Source organism: Gadus morhua, chromosome 6 (assembly GCF_902167405.1).
Source record: "Gadus morhua chromosome 6, gadMor3.0, whole genome shotgun sequence".
In the NCBI taxonomy this organism is placed as follows: Eukaryota; Metazoa; Chordata; class Actinopteri; order Gadiformes; family Gadidae; genus Gadus; species Gadus morhua.
Genome location: NC_044053.1, coordinates 12,358,439 through 12,377,703, shown reverse-complemented (window position 1 = coordinate 12,377,703; position 19,265 = coordinate 12,358,439). Strand labels below are relative to the sequence as shown.

The 19,265-nt window shown below is 42.2% G+C and overlaps 1 protein-coding gene across 1 annotated transcript; it reads left to right on the top strand.

The window, feature by feature from the left end:
• Nucleotides 1–641: 641 nt before the first annotated feature.
• Nucleotides 642–18,841, top strand: LOC115545201 (arrestin domain-containing protein 3). Its single transcript, XM_030358133.1, has 6 exons — nucleotides 642–984; nucleotides 12,737–12,794; nucleotides 13,088–13,229; nucleotides 15,569–15,665; nucleotides 16,139–16,395; nucleotides 16,582–18,841. The coding sequence occupies exons 1-6, from the start codon at nucleotides 729–731 to the stop codon at nucleotides 16,699–16,701; spliced, it is 930 nt and encodes a 309-aa protein (XP_030213993.1). The 5' UTR covers nucleotides 642–728; the 3' UTR covers nucleotides 16,702–18,841.
• The last annotated feature ends 424 nt before the right edge of the window (nucleotides 18,842–19,265 follow it).

The following is a 19,265-nucleotide window of genomic DNA, read 5'->3' as shown; positions in this document are numbered from 1 at the left end:
AAAAATAAAACCTTTTTAAAAGGTTTTATTTAATAGTGTATATTATCATATATTTTTTTTTTATTCCCCATTAGTTTCAACACACAAGCAAGTTTTTTTATTGTATTATTAAACACACATCATAAGCTTATGGGGAATATGTGGATCGTTTTAGTTAGTTACTTTGTCCCTTTATTTCTTCGAAAAAAAGATATAACACTTTTTTATTGCATTGGTAATGGTAATCACGGATATACGAGGTAACCCTATCTATCCGTCACATGTCGATCCGCAGTTAATACGTTGACAACTAAAAAAATAACGTCCCGGTCTTTTCAAGCACTCTCTCGGTCGTCCTCAGACGAGCTTCCATCGGAGTCTCCAATCCTCTCGGTTCTCCATACACCCGGCCAGCTCCGAAGAACTTTCAGCACGTGTCAAAATCAAACAGCAGATGGCGGTAGAGGTTTACTTTCGAGATGGCAACAAGCCTGCTGTGTTGCGGACCAGCAGGCGCTCATGCCACCATAGACATCTTATAGATGTCTATGCATGCCACCAATAGCTGTATTATTTGAAACAGGAAGTACGTCACACAGCTTAGTGCATACACCCTATTGGTCCATGCTTGCCACTCTATCAAGTCTAGTATGGGAGTGGAGAACTCCACGATAGACTCCTCAAGTCCAAAACAACCGTTACTTACGCGTTGGGTAGTTCTTCAAAAAGGTGTTACCGCTACTAAGACAATGCTTACAATAAAGGATTTAACTTTGACTTACGATGCAATTAACGAGGAAAGGACGTTTTCCGAGGGAGACACTTTAACGGGCACAGTGACGATGTGTTTGAAAAAAGATACGAAAGTTAAATCCTTTTTCGTCAAACTTAAAGGCGACGCAAATGTGCGTTGGAGCCGAGGGATTCCTACATACCAAATCACTTATAAAGCACACGCGCGGTACTTTAAACTTAAATATTTTTTTATTCCTGAAAACACTAAAGGTAAGTGAAACGACAGTCTATGTCTTTGGAAACATCAAAGCATCCTATACATGTTTCCTTCATCCACTAGAAATAATGAATGGTGGTGAGAAAGTTGCAAGAGGTTCATGTAAACAAACAACCATCAATTTGCCCATATGGACTTTCAATCATTCCAAATATATTATGGAATACAAATGTCTTCTGTTAGCAGTATTACCAGATTGGACATGTGAAACCAAGCTGATGTCCGCATCCTATTCGCAGCCAGTGTTGTGTGATCAGGAAACAAGTCGAGTTTTTTCGAACATAGTTTTCTTAATGACATACTGGTTACCTGGTATTGTGCAATTTCTATTGATAAAAAACAAGGTATTGATAATCTATTCTGTGTTATGCGGCTGGTAATACTCAGTTACCACTGGTACAGTGACATGTTCATTAATCAAACAATGAATTTGTAATCTATTCAGTGTTATTTCCATATATAATCGGATTAAGTCTGGCCCCAAAGTTTTTCTAGGGCCAATATCATTAGAACCGGTCTTAAAAACGGCCTTTCACAGAGTAAAACAGTTTGTGCAACACAAAACATGCCCGTGATATAAGCAGGACTATCTGTTTATGCTGTTTAGTGTCTGGTATTCTAGAGAGCTGAAAGACAGCTCCTTCTTCGCATTTAAATGAGATCGGTTCGGAGGAAAAAAACATTCTGCCAAAGTGAATCCTATACATTGGGGACATATGGCATTACAATGAATAGATTCCAAATTCAATTAATTGTTTTTCGATCTGTAAACGTGTTACAGTAGGCCTACCAGTGTCAACAAAGTATCACCAGTTTGTCATTAAAAAAAAGTTTACAAAAATCAACTTGTTCTTGGTTGCACATCACAAGCTGCGAATAGGGATCGGGGGCTTTAGCTTCGTCCATATTCGCTATCCTGATCATGACACAAAATTTGTGTCACGAATAAATCATCGTACAAAATTGGACTTTTGGCATTATTGAACGTAAAAACAGCAGAATTATCGTACAAAAATTATACTATCGTACAACTGGCAACTCTGTCTGAAACTATAACAATTATCTGTGAAAAATCTAAATTGAACACTGGTATTTTATTCAATTAGGTATTGCCACACCCTCTTGAGAAACATTCCATATGTCTTTTTCAATCAGTGTGACAACCTTTAAAGGCTGTCTTACAGGTTAACCGGCACTTTCGATAAATTTGTACATAAAGCACTCAAAATATGTATATCATTCATAAAATGTCTCCATAACAGTGTTAAAGTCCAGTTTTTGTCTTTTTTTGTAGTAACAGGTGTTTTCTAACGCCATTCGGCAATGACGTCATGTTGAACAGATGTGGTGGAAGGTAGCCTGAGCCTCGTACTAGAACCATGGCATCGAAGAGGTGGCAAGAACCACAAATAACATGTATGATGGCCCACAGCCGTATAATTTCAAACCTGTGAGACGTGAGAGGGCGAATAAGGAATTGCCGAGAACTGTCAAAGCCAATTAAATGCATGGTCAGAGGAGAATGAATGGAGAGTTGTTATCATTTAGCAACGCAGCAACAAGTGCTGGAGCTAGTCTATGAACAGCAGAGCATACAATAAGAAAACACTTTTCTTTTCTTTTTTACTGTGAGTGAATAGCCCAGAGTGAAAGTCAACGTTTTCTTTATATCTAGTGACAGTGATTATTTCGTTATGTCATGCAGATAAGTAGCCTACCGGTGAACCAGAAGATCTAGAAGTAGAAGGCATAATGCTAGCTATGGGCTCACTTAAAGTTGGCAGTCCCACCTGTGAAATCCCCTCCCAGATAATCCCTAATTAAATCTTTCCCTCGACTTTGTAAACACATTTCCGATTAGATATCCTACATTTTGATGGTAGGCGGTAGCCTACTAGTTCCAGTAACAATATCTTTGCCTAGTATTTATTTTTTAGCTTTTACCCAGCGTGCAAAATACCCGTCAATATTCGGGGGTCCCCATCTCCAGATTGTTGCGCAATACCGATCTACATTTTCTCAATATGCAGTAGGCCAATAACATTACCATATTTCGCGGATGCAAGCCAAGACAATTAGTCTATAGCCTACATGACAACACACACACTTAAAAATGGTGATAATCCGATAAGCTATAGTATTCGTAAAGCAACAGTGCGGAGATGGATCTGCTGATTTTTTTATTTATTTTTTTGGTCTTTCCTAGGGGAAGACCTACTGGCTGTTTTAAATGACAGTATGGAGAAAGGTTGTCTTCCTCTTAGCTGCAGGAGGGCTGTCCTCACTATTCTACCTAAAAAAGGTGACCTCTGTGAGGTTAAAAACTGGAGGCCAGTAAATCTGTGTACTGATTACAAGATTATCTCGAAAGCATGGCAAATCGTCTGAGGGACGTGATGGATCAGGTTGTTCATATTGACCAGTCCTATTGCATCCCTGGCAGATCGATTAGAGATAACATTGTGTTAATTCGAGACTATTTGGACATCTCAAACTCATTGGATCCCCAGCTTGGTTTTATTTCTTTGGACCAAGAGAAGGCTTTTGACCGGGTGGAGCACCAATACCTCCTGAAAGTGTTGGAGGCTTTCGGTTTCTCCCCTGGTTTCATTGCTATGATCAGGGTACTCTATAGTGAGGTTGAAAGTGTACTGAAAGTCAACGGTGGGTTAAGCGCTCCTTTTAGCATTGGCAGGGGTATTCGACAGGGTTGTAGTGTCTTGGGTATGCTTTACTCAATTGCAATCGAACCCTTAGTGTGTAGGCTTAGGAAAGAGATGAGAGGGGTCAGGGTAGTTGATGGTATTGCTCCATATTTCCTCTCTGCATACCATACGCAGATTATGTTATTGTAGCTATTAGGGAGGATAGTGATGTTCAAACATTGACCCATATTGTGGAGCTTTATGGGAAAATATCATCCTCAAAAGTGAATTGGGCTAAGAGTACTGCATTAGGAAAATGCAGTAGGAAAATGCAGTAGGAAAATGGCAAAGAGAAAGACCAAAACTACCTGAAGGGCTTTTATGGGTCACAAATGGCATCAAGTACTTAGGAGTTCACTTTGGGGATGAGTCAATGGTCATAAAGAACTGGGAAGGAGTGGTGGAAAGAATGCACGGCACTTTTAAGAAATGGAGATGGCTCTTTCATTTAGGGGGCACACCATTATTGCTAACAATCTTGTGGCACCTGTATTATGGCATCGACTTAGCGTTTTAGACCCCCTAGCTGGTCTTTTAGCAAGGATTCAGGGCATTATTCTAGATTTATTTTGGGATAAGTTGCACTGGATACCACAAGATGTTTTATATTTATCTAAAGAAGAGGGAGGGCAGGGTTTAGTCCACCTTGAAAGTAGGAAGGGAGCTTTTAGAATAGAGTTTTTAAAAAGTCTTCTTTATGGACCACCAGACCAGACCATGGAGGCCAGTTGCAGAATTGATTTTAGTTCGAGTTGGGAATTTGAACTTTGGTAGGGAATTTTGCACTCTTGACCAGTGACTGACTGGGATGAAAAAACGGCCATGGCATTTTCACCCACCAGCGGCCCACACGGGGACGCGCACGCGCGTGCCCGCAACACACAGATATAACTTCACATGCACGGAAATAACACGCACTTTTGTAGCTCCATTGGTGATGAACTCTCTAACTTTAATATGCATAAAGACTTACTGTCCTCACTGTCATCCTGTCTTACTCCCTGCGCCTGGTCTGTTTGTTCAGTGTCTTGAATATTAGTGCTAGCGCTGGTGCTACTAGCTGAAGCTGCACTTGGCGGCTTAAAAAACAAATCGGTCAGTTTTGCGCATTTTTCACTGTCAGCCAACAGTAATTACCTGGATTTCGCTCTCTTTTTCTCTGCTCCTCCCTTCTGTTGCTTAATTCCTCGATTCATAGTTCATACTCATAGTAACCTCAGCAGACTGGTATCTTCCAACTTTCAACTTCCAACAACCCCCTAATACGCAGGCGCGGTCTGATTCAGTTTTGAAATTCCCAGAAGTCATTGCTTCATATAACTTTTGTAAACCAATAATAAAATTTAAAATACAGGCAGATTAGTTGTATTTCAATTTCAAACAATGCACTTTTTAAACATCTGATTGAATAAGGCTACAAATAATGTAGACCGATGTAAATATTAAGGGCAACCATGACTGTAGCATAGACAGTCATATCTGGTATAAATACCGATCCGTTCCCTACTATGAAGCATGAATAGGGATTTAGAGACAAATGGCTAATTTGAAGCTTTGAACACTATAGAATGCTTGATAGTGGCCGAAGAGATAATGTGGGGCCGCGTTGCGACGAAGCGGCCGCGCGAACCCGACAAGCATGCCGCCCCGTGATTGGCCGGCCCACGAAAGGCCGCGGCCCATCTGGCATCTGCCCGAATGCCAGATCGTCAAGTCCGTCACTCATAGGCGTAGCGGCCATATACATTGGGGGGTACAAGTCACCCCCAATGTTCAGATATGCCCAAAATGTCCCCCCCAATAAATCGCTGGGAATAGGGATATAGCAATTCAATATTTCTATGGGTAGAACACTTAGGTTTTCCCTGAAGTACACTCCGTTCCCTGAATACTCTCTGCATCTCTGGACAGGACAGTGCGCGCCGCGCACTCTAAATAACTCAATCCGATTCCATCCACAGCTCTTACAGCCAATGAGAATATGGCTGTTCGGGCTAGCTAGCCAATGGGATAGATCCATGATTTGATTCGTCCCCGCACGTGCGGCTCGGTGACGGTGACTTGTCACTAGATTGCATTGGTCATCAACCGTCTTTTTTACATGACCACGGAATCAAAAACATCAACAACAGCAAATGAGTGGCATGTTACGATCGAAAACACAGGTAAGTTATGAAGCTTTTGATAGTGTCTCTCAAATTTCGTGGGTTGTTGTCGCTTCTCTAGCGAGCAGCATCATTAGCTATGTGTTACCTATGTAATAAGCCAGCTAGATGACGTTGGCCCCGGCCCCATTCCGTAATTCCAACGCCTCATTATGCCGACGTCTCAATGTTCCGAAATGTTCCCCATTAGATCTAAATGCATGGGCCGTTTGGTTTTAAATGTGCTGGGGACAGAGATGCATTCGGAAGTGCATTTTCAGAAGTGCTGGGTACAATGAGGATGTGGATCTTCCCCGTGGCATGTTCACTTTGGTGTGTTCAGAATAAAGAGAGTGAAGCACAGAGAGAGCAAGAACGTTTGGAGGATGAAAGCAGTGTGTGTCAATCTGGTAGTGACATAGAGGTGAGTAGCCTAAGAGAGGAGTTCTGGAAACTAGTAGAGCCTTGGCTTTTCCTATGTTCAATGCAATTTGTAAGTTACTTTGGTTAAAAGCGTCTGCAAAATGATTGTCAAAGAGTAAATATTAATGGTTTAAATCGAATTGTGACATTAGAGCAGAATCCTGTTGGCAGTGGCACTGATGTCTATAGTGTGTTTCAGTAGTCTGCTGGTAAATAGTTTGCTGATATCTGTGATATTATTCCTTCCATGTTTCCTCTGTTGTGTTCAGAGTAGAGCTAGTGAGCTAGCGGGAGAGACAGAAAGTTTGGAGGATGAAAGCACAGGGAGAGTTTGTCAATCTAGTGGTGGCATAAAGGTGAGGCGCCTAAGAGAGGAGTAAATATGAAAGGTTAAGACCGAATCATGACATTCAAGCAGAATCCTGTTAACACACATGTATATAGTGTAGGGTTGTCAAAAAAATGTATAGTCAGATACTAATCGATTAAAATTAAAAAAGATAATAACGGATTAGATACTTATGTGCAACAGTATCGATACTAAAACCGCTGTCTTCATCATCTTCATCTCTTTTTTTTTCTCGCCTCCTTCAGTTGACACACAACTTTACACAGCAGCGTTGCAGTTGCTAATATAGCAATATAATAATGATTAAGTCAAGTCTCATTCAAAGTTAGAAAACATTGTATAATGTATGTATTCATAGATTAATCCATAACTAATCAGAAAACATTTAGGTTATGTCCTTGACATGTCCAATTCTTTAACAGTGCATCATTCATTACGGCTAATGGTTTCACCATGAGATTAGCTCAGTGCGCTCTCTCATGAAACTCATCTATGTACTTATTAAACAAGTGGTTGAAAATATCAGAAAATCTATGTTTTCTGAGGGGTAACAAAAGTTTTGGGGTGACTTCTATTTGGGTTCATGAGATAGATGCACCTGGGTGGGTTTTACTCAACATTGGCAAATGTGATGGTTATGCAATAAAAAATGTAATGGAAGTAAGAACTGGCTGGATTTTGTGTCCTTGTTGTGGTGGTGCAGGTGTTTGTTTGTGTGTGTTTTGTAAAAAAGACAAAACATCAATGAATTGCATGTGGGAAAAAAGGAACTGACTGGATTGGTTGAAATATTGAGGAGCACAAAATGTTATATTTAATTAAAAAAGTAAAGGAAGTATTTGTGTGTCAACCTTTTCCCAATTTCAAGTCTTCCACACTCCCAGGGCCCTATCTTGCATCCGGCGCAAGTGACTTAGTCACTGGCGCATGTGTCGTTGCTAGTTTACAACTGGCGCAGAGCGCTCTTTTGCCACCTGCGCTACTCGCCGGTAAATTAGGGAATGATCTTGCGCCCCAAGGGGCGGTTCGGCGGAAGGAGGAGGCGTGTTCTGGCGCAAACGGTATTTTGCCGTCTCTGAATACCATTGCGCTACTGACCAGGAAATACCTGGTTTAAAGTCAGTGGCGCGTTGTTCAGATGCTATTTTAAGGGCGCAAGCATACATGCGCATGCGATGCATACGGATTGCTTGTGCACCTCGCGAATACACTTTGCTTCTCTCATCTACCTAGCCGCACATTCTTGGTAAATTATTTGGGAAAGAACAGCTGATGCAGCGGTAATAAGTTGTAGGCTACTTTTTAATCAATGCATCTGCAAACACCGTACAGCAAACACATTTTCTTGAGACATCGTGTAGGCCTACATGCCCATAACTTTTAGGATTGATGAGTAGGCATATTTGATCGTGAAAAACATTGCTTTACCGCGAGTGAGTGTTAAAAAGAATTAATGAATGCGGGCGCGCGTGTGTGCTCTGTTTAAACACACGCAAACTAAACACTCTCATCATCATCTCATCTTCGTCGGCTTATCGGGGGTCGGGTCGCGGGGGGAGCAGCTCAAGCAGGGGGCCCCAGACTTCCCTTTCCCGGGCCACATTGACCAGCTCTGACGGGGGGATCCCGAGGCGTTCCCAAGCCATTGTTGAGATATAATCTCTCCACCTAGTCCTGGGTCTTCCCCGAGGTCTCCTCCCAACTGGACGTGCCTGAAACACCTCCCAAGGAAGGCGCCCAGTGGGCATCGTTACCAGATGCCCGAACCACCTCAGCTGACTCCTTTCTAAGTAAAGGAGCAGCGGCTCTAATCCGAGTTCCTCACGGATGGCTGAGCTTCTCACCCTATCCCTAAGGGAGACGCCAGCCACCCTTCTGAGAAAACTCATCTCGGCCGCTTGTACCCGCGATCTCGTCCTTTCGGTCACCACCCAACCCTCATGACCATAGGTGAGGATAGGAACGAAGATAGACCGGTAGATCGAGAGCTTTGCCTTGCGGCTCCGCTCTTTTTTCGTAACAACGGTGCGGTAAAGCGAACGCAATACCGCCCCCGCTGCTCCGATTCTCGGGCCAATCTCACGCTCCATAGTACCCTCACTCGCGACCAAGACCCCGAGGTACTTGAATTCCTTCACTTGGGCAAACTAAACACGTAACGCATAATACAATCAATGGCAATGTCTATTACCGCGGGGACACATGCATACAATACTGATAAGAAACAATGTTTATAATGTATTGCGTAGCCTATACCATTAAATAGAACCACAGTTACCGCATATCATATGTTATAGCCTATCATACGTTTTCTTTGCCGAAATTGATTTGAGGACTCAGTATTTCTGAAGTTGTGGAAGAAAACCCCTTATTCCATGTGTGAATTAGGCCACATTATTTGGCAATAAACTAAGCCATTTGCAAATTCATGTGCATCTGTCTCATCGGAGACTGCAGACGCGCTGTCAAAATATCAACTCGTCCGATTCAAATGCGCTCATGGCTCTTAAAGGGGATGGGAGCTGGCACTCTCATTGGTTTGTTGCACGTTACGCCCAAACCACACCTACGGGTAATTAGGCTGCTTCAGACCAACCCTTTTGACGCTTGCGCCGCGGCGCAAGCGTCATTTGTCCGCCTGTAAAATAGCGATAGCGCCGTAGAACCGCCCACAAAGCTACTTGCGCTTTGCGCTTTCCCACTTGCGTTTCAGACCGTTAAAATAGGGCCCCCAGACTGCTTGGTCACATCCAGTATTAAAGTGTTTTAAACATCCATCCCTAGAAAGGTCTTCAAAATTAGGTGCTAGGTATTGAGATTTTGCTCTCAGAATGCACCAGATTAATGCATGTTCAAAATCTTTGCCTGGGGGGGCCGGACCCCGCCCCCAGGCATTTGTCCCCCCCAATGTTGAAACCATGGCTACACCTCTGCCGTCACTGCTCTTGACTCATCTTTCTTTAATCTTAAATGTTTGCCACTTTTCTATGCAAGTGTTTTTAAAATGTGGAATATGATGGATAAACTACTTAAAGACTGGTGTAATGGACTGAAGATACCAGATCAGAATGACCCTTTTCCGCGGTTGGCTGTTAAGGCCAAACTAACAGACTCTGAGGTGCTGAGCCCTCTTCTGGAGGTGGGGAGTAAGGAGTGGATGGCACTGGACTGTATTAAGGGGAAGACTCTGTATAAAGTGTGTGTTAAAGCTGTGAATAAAGGGAAACTAAAGACTAGAAAGGATACACCCTGGAGAGAACATTGTATGGTCAAAGGAGAAACAAAACCTGCCTGGGGCATGTACAAGCCACCGTTGGCTAAAAACATTGGTGATCTTCATTGGCGAGTACTACATGGGATAATTGCAGTGAATGCTTTCATATTTATTTTAAACCCTGCCGTATCAGATACATGCCCATTTTGTTCATGTAGAGACAATTTTTCACCGTTTTTTATATTGTTGCAGATTGACACCATTATTTACTCTGCTTAGAAGTTTGTTAAATTCCTTTGGAGAGAATTTTAGCGAGCAGTTTTTTATTTTTTGTTTTTCATATGGCAAGATAAAGAAGAAAAAAGGGAGATTGATTAATTTCTTGTTTGGGCAAGCAAAACTTGCGATCTACTATAGTAGGAAGCAGAAAATAGACAGTGGTCAAGCTAAAGAGTGTGTTTCAACTTTCAAGGGTTTGGTAAAAGCAAGGATTTTACTAGAATTTAAGTATTATGAACAGATGAAAGATCTGGATTCTTTTAAAAACATTTGGGATGTTGATGGTGTTTTGTTTTCCTTCGTCGATGGTGAGATAACAGTACACGTTTGCACAGACACAACCTGACTCGTTCATTCACTAAACTGACATGCGCTACCGCTCGCTCTCCTCGCTTGTCCACTCACACACGTACTCGATAAGGAGACTATCGTCTCCTTATACTTCCGGCTCCCGGCCCCCGGGAAATATCGAGCATGCACAGGACGCATAATCCGATTCCAATCGATTGCCGCATACATGCACGCTTAATTCGACTAACAAACGAATAATCTAGGGGTCTTAATTTGACCATGAGTAACTTGATTTGATTCGACATTAGACAGACTAAGGTGCATTGCATTTTAATAATCCAATCAAAGTCGGAGTAAGCCGATAATTCGACTTTCTTGAGTGTCATGTAAACGCACTGACTGACATAGGAGGCTGCCATGGCTAAAGTTGTTTGGATGCACGTTGTTTTATAACAAGGAGAGGCAAAGTTGTCCATTACAATGCAAACACGACAATAATTGGCACCAATCTGGCGCACTTAGAAGAGCAATTGATTGAATAAATGCCAGGTGTAGCCTATCGGACACGCATCAGTGCACTTGCAAATGAGTGCCTGCAGTATGACCGATTGTCGTGGTGTGACATTATTTAACCATTCATCTACAGCAAATACGATCAGACAGATACATAATTTAACACGTACACAAAGCACATTCGTTCAACCCGGCGGATGCTGACAGACAGCAAACATCACCACCGCGGGAGTGCTCTCTCTCTCTCACACACACACACACATACACAATCACTCCAACTCCAAGGCTAGGCTGCTTCACTAAGACCACAACGAACCACAAGGCCTTCAAAACCATGCAGTATGCCGAAGCCGGAAAGGACAAATGCACAGTCCCACACACTCATCTTATGCACAACAAACAGTTCTATCATCAACATTCAGTCGCTGCAAAGATTTAAAAAATCGCCTCTTACCTTAAGTTAGAATGGACCCAAAGTGTTTGAGTTGCCAGTTAGCTTTCGTTTGCTATCCTTTTTTAGAATGACTGGGGAGCGTACATAGGACCCTATGTCCCTGGGTTCTATGTTCCCCGCTTTGTATGTGACCGGGGATGTTACGCGGCTCAAACGTAACAAAGAAACGGGGCAGGAGACAGCGCGAACAATCAACGTTTCTTCATTTAATTGCGTCAAAAGCATTGAATCAAACAGATCTTAACAATCATAGTGCAAAGCACAAATCAAATCTCCCGCCCGCGTCTCTCCAGGCCAGGCCCACTTTTATCCGGTTCACGGGGACACACCCCATACGCAGGCACACCCCCATCCTGGAACATGTGGGTCCAGGCCTATGAGAGCAAGGCAGACAAAACACGTAGCACACATACAACGACAACCGAAAGGCCAATGTGGCCGTAACAGGGGAACATAGGAAATCTTCTTTTCGTAGGATGGTAGGGGCAAGCACCGCCTTTTTCGCCTCTGATTCGCCTGTGATTGGTTAGAATGGCTCTCCTCCGATTGGTTATGGTTAGGGTTAGGTTAGGGTTAACCCTCAACCTAACCATAACCCTAAACCTGAATTTAATCCTTTGCACCCGGGGGGAACATAGGACCTGGGGAACATAGGATGACCCCTATATTTGCTACACATGAACCTCCTAAGATGGCGCAATTTGATTGCTATCTCGGGATATTGGGCAATATCCCATGATTGAGAACTCAAACTCGGGATATTGTTTTCATTGCGTGACGGTCGTCTCGTCACGCTAATAAAAACATATAAACCGCTGATAAAAAGAAATAAATCCCGGCCAAAAGTGTTATCTTGTTTATTTTCGGAGTGTTTGCGTGTAGTATATACTAAAACATTTATTCACCAGACCCTCGTCTCGGCGGCTATATCTTTGCATTCATCTATTATCTGTATGATCGGCTGAACACTCTCTTACTAGTCTCTATTCTCAAGGGTCTCAATTCGGCTGTGGTCTGTCGTCTCCCCAACGTGATGTCATGCAATGCATTGTGGGGAAATGAGAATCAAGCGCAAACCGCTAAAATAGTACCTCTTTTTCGTCTTACATTCCATTTTGTGATACCCAGCAACATCAAATACAATGGATAACAGTTTAAATGTCTATCACCAACAAGCACATTTGTTGGAAAATCAACCCTGCAACACAGACTTCAACCTTTCAACATGTGATATTAAGAATAAGCTTACACGTTGCTTGACTTTCTATAGCAGTCAAGTGCACTGTTATTTTAAAATCAAGTATGACCACATTCCCTTTATAAACTCTTATCATGCTAACTATATATTTAACACAATGACATTTCTCATGCAGACACTGAAATCTCCAAGGGAAATCACTCGTATAAATTCAGCATCAAAATTCCATCCGGGTAGGTAATTTCATTCTCAATCCAATTCTTATTAAGATAACGGAATACACCAAGCCTTAAATCCCTTGGCAAATTCGCTAATGCATGTTGGACTGGGAATTCTCAGTTCATTTTCGATTTCCATAGGGCTTTATCAATAGGGGCAGACCCAGAATGCAAATTCATCTGGTTTCCACAGTACAATACATCCTATATTTCACATTTGTTGAAACACACCAGCCACTTACGTTACTTTTTTTCACACATGAACAGTTCTGATTATTTTATTTGTTCTGCTCTGTGTGCTTTAATAGGAGTTTGCCCTCATCCTTCCACGGGGCTCATGGTAGGATCGTTTACAGACTGGAAGCCAAGCTTTCAAGGAGCTGGAGGTTGGACAGCAATGTAAAACAGGAGATCAACTTTGCATCGAAGGCCATTTCAAGCCTCCTGATGGTATGTAGAGCTGGCGTATTTGACCTTGTAACAGGTTGGGTGGCACAGTAAGAAGGTCATTGGTTCAATGGGGGGTCAGCTTTCTGAATGGAGTCAGTATGTTCTTCTCGTGTTCAGTTAGGTTTCCTCTGGGTGCTCTAGTTTCCATCAACACATCGAAAACCATCCATGGGGTTAGGTGAATACTCCTTGACCTAGGCACTAGGGTAAAGCCCTGGAGTTGGTCCCCCTGCAATGTGTGGCTACCCACTGCTCCTATATAAAGGCCCATATCCAACCTACCGTTCATTGGAAAAATTATTGAAAAAATTGTTTTTAATCAACTAACCTCTTTTCTAACGCTCAACAACTGCCTTGACAACTTGCCTTGACATCAGGCCTTGACATCAGGTTTTCGGGCCAACCACAGTACCGAAACAGCTCTTGCCAAAGTCACAAGTGACATTTGGCTAAATACAGATTCAGGAAAGGCATCAATCCTAGTATTACTGGACCTCAGTGCAGCCTTTGACACTGTGGACCACACCATATTACTTCAGTGACTAGAGCACTGGGTTGGCTTCACTGGTGTTGTTATCAGGTGTCTCAAATCCTACCTATAAGACAGGAGCATGTTTGTTACAGTTGGAAACTATTCCTCTACATCTTTGATCTGTGGAGTTCCCCAGGGCTCAATCTTGGGTCCACTATTATTTAACCTTTACATGCTGCCGCTTGGTCAACTTATAAAGAAGAACTCAATCGCCTACCACAGTTACGCTGATGACACTCAAATTTATCTACCGCTAATGCCTAATGACTACAACCCCGTTGAAAGTCTCTGTCATTGTATTTATGAAATAGATAATTGGATGTCACAGAACTTTTTACAGCTCAACAAAAACTGAGGTTGTAGTTTGTGGAAAGAGGAAAGGAGGAAAGGCAAAATATTTCTGCCTCGCTTGAAAGGAAAGGCCTTATAGCAAAAGTTTTGTTATTAAAAACTAGGTGTCGTTATAAATAGCAACCTACATCTTAGCAGTCACATTAAATCAGTCACAAAATCAGCATACTTCCATCTTATAAATATCAACAAACTTAGAGGATATATGTCAAAGGACGATCTGGAAAAAAAATCATACATGCTTTCATCACTAGTAGGACTGATTATTGCAATGTACTTTTCACAGTACTTCCCAAAAATAGTATAAAACCACTTCAAATGATACAGAATAGTGTAGACCGGGTCCTCACTAAAACAAAAAGTAGAGATTGCATCACCCCAATCTTGAAGTCCCTGCACTGGCTCCCAATTAGTTACAGAATTTATTTTAAAGCACTTCTGCTTGTTTTTAAGTCTTTGAAGGGGGTTGGGCCAAACTACTTACATGACATGTTTAAGCAATATTCCCAAACAAGGTCCATTAGATCACAACATAAACAATAACTCCTGAAACCGACCGTCAGAAAAAAAAGCAGGGTGAAGCAGCTTTTAGCCACTATGCCATCCATCTCTGGAACCAACCAGAGACCATAAAAAAAAAAAAAACTGTCACCATTTTTAAAACGAGTTAAAACCAAACTCTTTTTAGATGCTGTTAATGCACATTGTTTTTACATGTCTTTTTTATTTTCTCATTTACTTTTGCACATTCAATTGCCAAGTGTATGAAATGTGCTATACAAAGAAATATGCCTTGCCTTGCATTGCCTTGCATGGTGACGGAATCAATTCAGAGTCCTCACTTTACTTCCGGATCAATCCGGTATTTAAAAAAGTAACTGTTTGTGGAGGAGTCAAAAATTGCCAGAGGCCAGATATTTATGGACATATCCAATCTATATTTAAATTCTTTGGGGTTGTCACAAGCTCATCCTCTGGGAGTTGGAAATGTGGCTTCATTCCCCTCTGGACAAAGCCCTGAACATTTGGACAGCAACAAGCAATAATGTGTATTCAACTACAATTAAAATCACTTAACTTAAATCAAAAATAAGTTTACATTTTTTGAAAAGAAGAAGAATTTCTATTCACATTTGGTAGGGCTGGATTACTTGATTTACTAATCTTATGAAAAAAAGATTTAAAAAGTTACTTAAAGGAGGTTATAGGGAAAAGTATTACCATTGTATGCATCCATTGTTCAATATTGGGCTACATTTGAATTATATTGGACACATTATAGCATCACTGTGAGACTAACTGTCATGTGTTTATCTCCACCTAATTTCAGGAACCCTCTTAATTTCAGGATGTTTAAGTTACTTAAGCCATGTATCAGACCGGTTCACCTACCTGTAGCTGATCAGTTAAGCCAACATTTACGAACATTGTCCCTGCTCACCATGTTCAACTCTAGACCCGCCAGGTTGGCCAAGTGGATAAAGACATAGGAATCTTCTCCAAAAGATCCGTACACATGGAGGCGTTTTTGAAGAGCGGAGTCTACGCCCCGGGTAATGTCTCTCTCACACACACACACACACACACACACACACACACACACACACACACACACACACACACACACACACACACACACACACACACACACACACACACACACACACACCTGAATAGCTTATGTGTCACATACAAAAATGGGAAATACACATGAAGTTGACCTTACTTAGATCTTTGTCGATTGGAGAATATGCTTACTTGATATTTAAGAGTATGACACCACATTTTATATTGACCAACAATGGTGGCGGGTCTTTTTGCACCCAATCATCACGAGGTACCTACTGGCTGCTAGACAAACGACACGATGTTGCTTAGCAAACAGGCGGTCATATCTTCCGCTTTGCCCCAACCGCAACACCCAGTTTGCAGCCACTCTAAACACACTACAACACACAGTTCCACATAGTTGTTTCATGTGAATATGTGTGGACTTTTTTTATTTTATATATTTATTTTTCCATAGGTCAAACTGTGGCAGTTACTGTTAAAGTCAAAAACACATCCTCAAAAGACATGACCCCGAAGTTCTCTTTGAGGCAGAATGTTACGTACCGTGTGCTAGACTCTACAAAGTACAGTTGGAGTGAAATCTGTAAGTTAGTTGGGGAGGTTATTGAGAAGAAAAGTGAAAAAACAGTCTCTTGTACATTGAAGATCCCTCCTGACACTATCCTATCCATCCAGAACTGTGAAATCCTTTCAGTTGAACATTATTTGAAGGTATGTGATGACAAATGGTTATAGTTTATACCTAAATTCAAAGAAGGTTGTGTAAATTAAGTGCCGACCGTTCGAAGTAGGATGTCCCCTATTTAGGCCTACCCAAACATATATTTTACATTAAAAAGTAATGCACATGATGAATGGGTATTGGGTTTACATCTCATTGTGTACTCGTTTCCCTAGGTGTACTTGGACATCAGCTTTGCCTCAGACCCAGAGATCAAGTTTCCACTGGTCATTGCCCCTTCCAGCTTCATGTTAAACCCAGGGCCTTGGGGAATTTTTTCGGGCCAGGGGAACTGACCCCGGCCAGTACGCCCCGCCGTCGTTGGCCTCCTGCTACAACGCCCCCACGTATAGCATGCCGCCGCAAATGCCGGGGATGGGCACCGATTTTCTATCCCAACAAAATGAGGAACCTCCTTCGTATCTGTCTATGTTCCCCCCGGCAACCAAAGATAAACCGCCAAACTAAATGAATGGAAAGCGCTGATGATTCATTTTCGATCTGATTGGTGTTTGATAAAACAGAGTGGTCGACAGTTGAGCCGAAATCAAGGGATTTTCTATCACTCAAGACAAACCTTCTCTCCCCCCCCCCCCCCCAACAAAAAAACAGAGTGAAGGCCTCAAGGAGTCCGCAAGCGATCACAACAAGTGAACGCTAAAGTTGGTGCGGCCGTTATAATCGATCATGAATCTATCAAGGTTTCCTGCTCAGGCTTCTCAGGCTGTCTTCTGGAAGTTAGATTGGTCTTGTCTTCTGCAGTGATTTCCTGCATTCCTACATAGCGCCTCGTTATTGGTCTTGTGCTTTGATACCGCCATTTCGTTTTTTTATTGTTTGTAAAAGAAAGGATATGAATGAAACATTTAATATCAACATTGGACAGTGTTTTTATTAGATAGTTCAGGGGAGTTTCTGTGTGTGTTAGTGTGCATACGTGTGTGTAGTTGTGTGAGCCGGCATGTGTTTGTCAAGGGCTGTTGAGGGTGGTTTGTTTGTGTAAGTGTATGTGCATCTATAGTTGTGTGTATGCGAGTATTACTAGTATTACTGAGACAAAAAAGGCTTCAGCCGTAGACACAGTATAAAGGAAGTTTCGCATAATCTGCCGAACGCAAGGTTGCCTACGTCAAAATATGGCAACTTTTGCATTCCTGCTGCAACCACTAACAGATTGGGGTAGGGGCTCTCAAAATAAGTGCTTTTTAAAAAAAGCAAAATATATATATAGATATAGAATGTTAAAGAATTCAAAAACAAATATATATTTAAAAATTTCAGCCAATTTTAAAGGTCAGATTGGTAGGATAATGCAATAATTTATAATTCTGGATTATTTAGAGAAATAACAGCTCTGGGGTAGAAACAGTTTTTTAGCCTGTTTGTTTTTGATCTGATTGCCCTGTAGCGCCTCCCCGAGGGCAACAGTTCAAACAGGTTATGGCCTGGGTGGGATGAGTCTCTCAGGATGCTATGAGCTCTCCTGAGGCAGTGTCTATTGTAGACATCCTCAAGAGAGAGAAGAGGACATCCAATGACTTTTTGGGCCGTTTTTATGACCCTCTGGAGTGCTTTCCTCTCAGCTGCAGTGCAACTTGCAAACCACAGCGAGATGCCGTAGCTTAGGACAGTCTCAATGGTGCAGCGATAAAAGGTCAACAGCATTCTTTCCTGAAGATTGTTCTTCCTGAGGAACCTTAGGAAATACAGTCTCTGTTGGGCCTTTTTCAGAAGCGCCTTGGTGTTTATTGTCCAAGTCAGGCTTATTCCTCCTATAATCAATGATCAGCTCTTTGGTCTTTGAGGTGTTGAGGATGAGGTTGTTCTCCGCACACCATGTAGATACTCTTTGGACCTCCTCCCTATATGCAGTCTCATCCCCACCTAAGATGAGCCCCACCACTATTGTATCATCCGCAAACTTAATGATGGTATTGCTGGGGTGGCTGGGGATGCAGTCATTGGTGTACAGAGTGTAGAGTATGGGGCTCAGCACGCAGCCCTGTGGGGAGCAAGTGCTGATGTGGGAGCACTCATGTTTTGTGTAAACACGGAACATGGGAAAGCAGGATTTAGTGCAACAAATAGCTGGAATAAACTCCCTGAGGATTTAAGATTTGCCCCAACACATACCACTTTTAAAACAAGACTGAAGACGTTTATGTTTGCTTAGCTTTCTGCTTAATCTTAAATACATTGCACTTTCTAAAAATAAAAGGCCTTTTTAACTTTACCTTTATTTTCTACACATTGCACTTTCTAAATTTTTTTTTTTTTAATTTTGCCTTATCTATTTTACAATTTTTTTGCATAATTTTTTTTTCTATTAATTAATTTTGAATGAATTGTATTGTATGAACATTTTCCTATGTGAAGCACTTTGAGTTTGCCTTGTCTATGAAATGTGCTATAGAAATAAAGTTGCCTTGCCTTGCCTATGTGTGTGTATTTAGGGAGGAGGGAGGGGGGGGGGGTAAAACGGCAGATGAAGGCCTTATGCTCTTGAGATATTTCATGACTGCCTTGACCTTGTAATGACACAGGGTTATCAAGCCATCAGAACAGCCTGTCCAGGGACTGTAAGACACAACATTAAACTGAGAGGAGAGCATGTTTATCCAAGGCTGATTTGATGAACTTTTCTCCCCAATTCGCCAGAGGACCCTTCGCAGTGGGGCATCCGTGGCATACTGGTTAAGGATTTGGAATGGTAACCGGAGGGTTGCCAGTTCGAATCCCGAGCCTCTACGGCTGAGGTGCCCTTGAGCAAGGCACCTGGAACACCCACCTGCTCCCGGGTGCTGCACTGCGGCAGCCCACTGCTCCAGGAGTGCCGGTGTGCGTCCCCATGTGTGTGCCC

What these genes read in the sequence shown, in the direction of transcription:
- LOC115545201 (XM_030358133.1), top strand. Translation starts at nt 729, where the DNA reads ATGCTTACAATAAAGGATTTAACTTTGACTTACGATGCAATTAACGAG. An exon ending in TATTCCTGAAAACACTAAAG is followed by an intron (nt 985 to 12,736) that starts GTAAGTGAAACG and finishes TTTCTCATGCAG; the next exon opens with ACACTGAAATCTCCAAGGGA. An exon ending in CAGTTGAACATTATTTGAAG is followed by an intron (nt 16,396 to 16,581) that starts GTATGTGATGAC and finishes TCGTTTCCCTAG; the next exon opens with GTGTACTTGGACATCAGCTT.